The sequence below is a fragment of the Palaemon carinicauda genome, chromosome 2, assembly GCF_036898095.1.
Source record: "Palaemon carinicauda isolate YSFRI2023 chromosome 2, ASM3689809v2, whole genome shotgun sequence".
NCBI classification, from domain to species: Eukaryota; Metazoa; Arthropoda; class Malacostraca; order Decapoda; family Palaemonidae; genus Palaemon; species Palaemon carinicauda.
In genome coordinates, this window is record NC_090726.1 from 132,011,231 (window position 1) to 132,017,230 (window position 6,000).

Below are 6,000 nucleotides of genomic sequence, written 5' to 3' on the forward strand. Positions count from 1 at the left end.
CAATTGCTTACCTATATACCGATTTGTTTTCAAGTGAATTTCAGAAACTTATGGTCAGTCTTTGGTCTACAATAGCTCAATTGTTTTCTGAAAAACCCTTTATACCTTATTGATCAATTATATAGGAAATTTATTCTGTTTCCATTGTAATCTTTCTTTTTTATAAAATCATTCATTACTTGTTTAATAAGAAAAATTACAGAGAAGGTATGTTTACAGCAAGACACTTTTAGACCGTATTTTAAACAAGAAGTTTATGAGTGCAAAGATAGTATTTCATCTAGCTGTACTTATGCATTTGTAAGTAATTGCAATTGTCATATTTCACATATTAATTGAAAGGGAATTCTCTATTTTTACATGGTGGAAAAAGAATGATAAAAATAGAGGAATTTTGATATAAAAAACTATAGCAAATTCTGTTACATAAAAATAAAAATCTATTTTCCATCTTTGTTCTACAATTGCTCAATTACTTTCAAAAACTATAAATCAGCATAATTTCTACGTTATTTACGAAATCTATTGAGCTTTTTCAGTTTCTTTCGATCTTCATTCCTTCGTTAGTTACACTGCGATACATCAATGTAAATAGGCTGACACATGATGGCAGGGAGATAATTATATGACTCAGCGACAAATAGCAAGCGAGTATGCAAAACGAAAATATATACATGATGACTTCACATTTATACAGATGCTTCACATTTTCATTCAAATCTATTACCATTGTACTTACTATATGAAATTAATAAGTTACAATTCATTTCAAAATGATATATTATGTATCAGTACTTAAAAGGTTAGTGCAAGCAGCAAATGGCTTAATGTGCTATGTAGCAGTAACAATTTAATATGCATAATCACAAGCTTTTATTCATACAGCATCAAAGATCTATGTATATAGAATGAGTCAATTGAAGTTATCAATGATGGCATTGAGTAAGTCATTAACAAGAAAAAAATGGGGATTTTAAAACAATAATTTATGGACTACTGATTTTATAACTATCCATGATTTAATCCGAGACACATAGAGTAATATCAAATTGTATTGGGGTTAAAGCATAGAAGTTTTTCATCTGTAAAAAGAAGTGTTCCTTACCTACAAAAGTTATATAAGTCACTCCACAACTGACAGGGATGTTTGATTCTTTATATTCAACTAGATAGAATTTCCTTTCATTGCTTAAGGTTCCAGTTACTTCTGAAGTTTTGAACCAGTATCCATCAGAAGTCTTGTTGACTGTGCCATTGTAATACTGATTTTCAACTACGTGATCCTCAAGCACATTCACTTCTATCAGTTCAACAGTGGGAAGATTTTTGGTAGCGGTTTGAACCATAAACGTTAAATCATATGATATTCCTTCTGTCTTGTATATTCTGTAAATATCTAACGGAGTTACTCCTGAAAAAAGAGAAAAAAAAATCAATTAATACTTATGGATATTACAGGGCACATAAAAATACATACATATAAAAAGCCTTCCGTAGTTTATTCAAGCAAACTAAAATTCCATGTATGTACTAATGTATATTGTACCAACAGATTAGAAAATATTCATATGTTTTGAGCCATTCAATACAACCAGAAAAATCGCGCTGCATAGCCTCATTATAGTCTCCGAAAGAAACAATCGCATAATTTTTAAATTATACCAAGAAAATTTTACCCAAACACTAAAATTAGAAGCTTGTGCATTACTTGTCATTAAACAGACATCTATTGTTACTGATAATTAGAAGAAACACCATCAATAATCCTTACAAATGCAATACTGTAAAATATAAAATGTATTCATCCTTTTGTGAAAGTGTTTCTAGATGTGACTAAATAAATATGAACGGAAACCACTTGCACCTCGTTGTTACCAGTACAAACATTAGCTGTCAGGAATAACTCTAATTTCTAATAATTCTAAAAAGGCTTAAAGACAAAATTTCCAGTTATCTTAGCCTAAACAGGAGGAACACAAATTGACAACTTTTGGAACATGTGTAATATGACAATGACTGCTTTTAAGAAAAGATATTACAGTTTTCCCCCCCAAAAAATCTAACACTTTGCTTTGCTTGGGTGAAAACTCTTAGGACTCCTTATTTAAAAAAATATGGGAAAACACACTCCGGCTTTCTCGCCAATACACCTTCCTATTTATAAAAGAGGAGGAATGCCAATTGGATAATACTGTACTCATAATCGAATGCCAATGAAGTGGAACACTGACTTTTGTTAAGCCTAAAATGGCAAAAGTCATAAGTCAGTTTTCAATGTTTTTTTTCTTTTCAAGTTAACAATTAGTACACAATTGTCTTCATCCATCTGACAAACACAAATTCTTTGGCTAAATCCAACACAGACAATGAAAGCTTGCCACGAATAGCGATGACATAAATGGCGATTCAAAGTACATTTTTGGGAAAAATACTAAATATTACTGGAGAATCTAAGAGGCATTAAGACATTATTCCAAAGTATGGGAAAATGATCTTTGTTTACTGAGGTTATCACTTGATTCATAGTCTTTAGTTACTAGTGTTATCATTTTATTTATTGTCTCTGGTTACTAGAATTATCCCTTTATCTACAGGTTACTAATCACATATGATGCGAGTAGTAGCCAAGCATGGAAACTTACTACTCTGTTGGTTTAAAAAAACATCTGGTAAACTCACTTACAAGGATATATATAACAATGTATGAGCGTGTTACCCTATAAGTTACTTTTTTGCATAAAATGGTAAAGGTGAGAGAGAGAGAGAGAGAGAGAGAGAGAGAGAGAGAGAGAGAGAGAGAGAGAGAGAGAGAGAGAGAGAGAGATAATACTCTAATGTATATATATATATCTGTTGGTATCACAAAACATCTGGTAATCTCACTTCCCAGGACTTATAACATTGTATAAGGATTTTACCCTATTATTTATTTACTTGAATAAAATGGTAAATAAGAGAGAGAGAGAGAGAGAGAGAGAGAGAGAGAGAGAGAGAGAGAGAGAGAGAGAGAGAGATAATACTCTGGATATATATCTGTTGGTTTCACAAAACATCTGGTAACCTCGATTTAAGGACATATAACAATGTATGAGCGTGTTACCCTAATAGTTATTTGCTTGCAAAAAAATGGTAAATGAGAGAGAGAGAGAGAGAGAGAGAGAGAGAGAGAGAGAGAGAGAGAGAGAGAGAGAGAGAGAGAGAGATAACCAAAACTAAAAATTCAAAAACTATGAAGACTTTTCTTCACTTTGTTTATTTATCTTTTATCTGTTAATTAGCTCATGCATTATGTAGTTCTGTTAACCATTCCCTTTTCTAATTTTTCCCACTCAATTAATATGAGACCTCCGTTTTACTGTATATCTTATCTATCGAGATTCAGGTTTTTGTTCTGTTTCTTTAACAGAACCATATGCCACTGTATGCTGAAAAAAAGCTCAAATTCTGACATACGCTGATACATACCAAGGGTAAAGTAGCACAAGCTTTGACCATGCTGTCATAAGTCTGTGTTTGGTGATGTACGTTGGAGACTAATCATACGTTGAGTATGCTAGAGGAACACTGTAAGAACGTTACACATAGGTCCAGTATACTTCTCATATGGTGGTATTAAGGTTCCCAGAAAAGGTCAGTTTCCAGTATTTTTCTTTGTGTGGGATGATGTGGAGGCAGCCAAGGAATGTGAGGATGAAGAAAAATCCCTGAATCCTTCCTTGGAAATGGATAATACAGTATATTTGTCCTACATATCTTGGGATGGAGGAGGAGGAACAGCAACATTCGCATCTGGATCAGGATCGGCATCGGCAGTAATAGCAACAGCAGCACCAGCAGGTTCATCAGGCAGAGGCTCGCATGGTGGTGCAGAAGAAGGAGGCACATCACCAAGTTTAACCTTCTTCGCCTTGCGTTTTGGCATCTTGACAGCTTGAAGTCTAATGGACGACTGACACTATTCGTTGTTGTTGAAGATTGCCTGGCCCTTTTGGGCCAGACACGGGCTCTTGCAATCTTGCAGCCCGTAGTGACACTATTCACACAATCCCCCATTTTATACGGACCCTGCGGGAACATTCCTCATGCGCTAGGCTGACGTTAAGCATACGTTTCTCATGCGCTATGCACACGTGGGCGTACGTTACTCATGTGTCGATATACATTGGTATGCGTACAACTGAAATCAACATCACGTCAAATATGCTAGGAATCCGCTACTTGAACGCTGTCTATACGCTTATTTAACGCTATTCATACAGTCATTAACAACAATTAGGCTCCATGCATTGCAAAGTTGTGTGTATGGCCTAATCTCCGAAAATTCCATACATTGTAGATTAATGCTAGTGTGTGACGCCACTCTGACATTGTATTTAAGAATACATTATCTTTTTTTTTACTTTAGTTGCAATTTACACAAATTATTTTATATGTATTTCTTGTATACCTCTCTGACCTCCATTCAGGTTTGATGTCTAGAAAATTCATAATCCTCCACGTTTAATTACTATATATGCCTGACAGTTAGGGTAATTCTTAGGTATATTCCCCTGGAGCCACAAAATTACTCCTATTATTCTAAGTAGACACATTACAAGAACTCACCTTCTAAAACAAATTGAACCTGTGTTATTATCTTAATATGGCACCTCAAGATCGCCTAGGCCACGATTATCTGTGCCAGGATCTTTTGGCTTCTTTTTTGGTCCATCTCTTTGAGATGTGATATCTAAGCCATTAATTTCTTGTCATGTAAATCCACATGAACAGAATCCCTCAAGTGGGGTTTAAACATGCATTTATATTCATATACATTTCACAAGATGACAGTCGTTTGCTTTACAACAAACATCGCTATCAAACCCTTCAATGTTCTGGTTCTTGATAGAGAGCTTGAGTTTTGGCAAAATTAGATAGTTCCTAAATTTCACTTGAAGTTCTTCCAAAAAGATGTTCTTTTACAGTATTACCTTCGGGATCGAGAATCAGTGAAATAGGAGCATTACAGATTGAGAATCAGTGAAATGGGAGGATTACAGAGAGATCCGCTGTCATGGATTAAATTATCTTGGTTAGGAGTACACTTGGGCAAGATGTTCTATCTTGTTTTTCTTCCTGTTGTTTTTTTCATTTTCTTTTTTACAGGCTACATCTGAAGGACCTTATCTAATGTTCATTTTTCTCTTGTAGTTCATTGCCTTGTTTCCTTTCCTCACTGGGCTATTTTTCTCTGCTGATGCCCTTGGGCTTATAGCATCTTGCTTTTCCAACTAGAGTTATAGCCTAGCTTGTAATAATAATAATAATAATAATAATAATAATAATAATAATAATAATAATAATTCCTGACTGTCTCCTAATTCTGACTCTAAGTCCTCTGTTTTTGGCAAAGAAACAAAAAGCCTCTTTAGAGAGGGAACCCTCTTCATATTACATTTTGTAGACTGGGGAATGATAACCTTTTTCGGGTGTCTACAGAAGGTAGTCTGTTTCAAAATACCCAGACCAAGTGCCTTTACAGTAGGGGTTATCCATATTATAAGTATCACCCTTATCAAGATAGGAGATTTTCTCTCAATCTATAAATCCCATAATGTGAGAAAAATTCCCATCTCATTGGCATTTAATTTTTCATTTTGCTAATATGAAATTTCAAGACATCGACAGCTTTAAGGGTTGGTCTGGCCATAGGGTGTTTATAGAACACTACTGAAACAAATACAAGCTGTGCAATATGTGGCCCTTACTAGGGGAAATCAGACAGAAAAGGGGGCCCACCAACCAGGTCCCTCAGCAGAAGCATATTGGCCGGCATCTAACTACTCTGGAGTCTTTCCTTAGGAGGTGATTGTCTAACTTGTTAGTTTTCCTTCTCACCCATACTTGCAGGCTTTGTTTGCTTGACTGTATATGGTTGGTCTTTGTTACATGTCTATGCAGTTATTGCTCCGGTATTACTCCTTGTAGACCATACAGAACATTAAACCAAAACAGGAGTTT

General features: G+C 34.9%; 1 protein-coding gene across 1 annotated transcript in view; it reads right to left on the minus strand.

Moving 5' to 3' along the window:
- LOC137627122 (uncharacterized) overlaps positions 1 to 6,000 on the minus strand; it is a 285,574-nt gene that overhangs the window by 84,031 nt on the left and 195,543 nt on the right. The window contains exon 7 of the mRNA XM_068358167.1: positions 1,106 to 1,411. Coding sequence (XP_068214268.1) covers positions 1,106 to 1,411 — 306 coding nt within the window. The remainder of the gene's footprint in view (positions 1 to 1,105; positions 1,412 to 6,000) is intronic.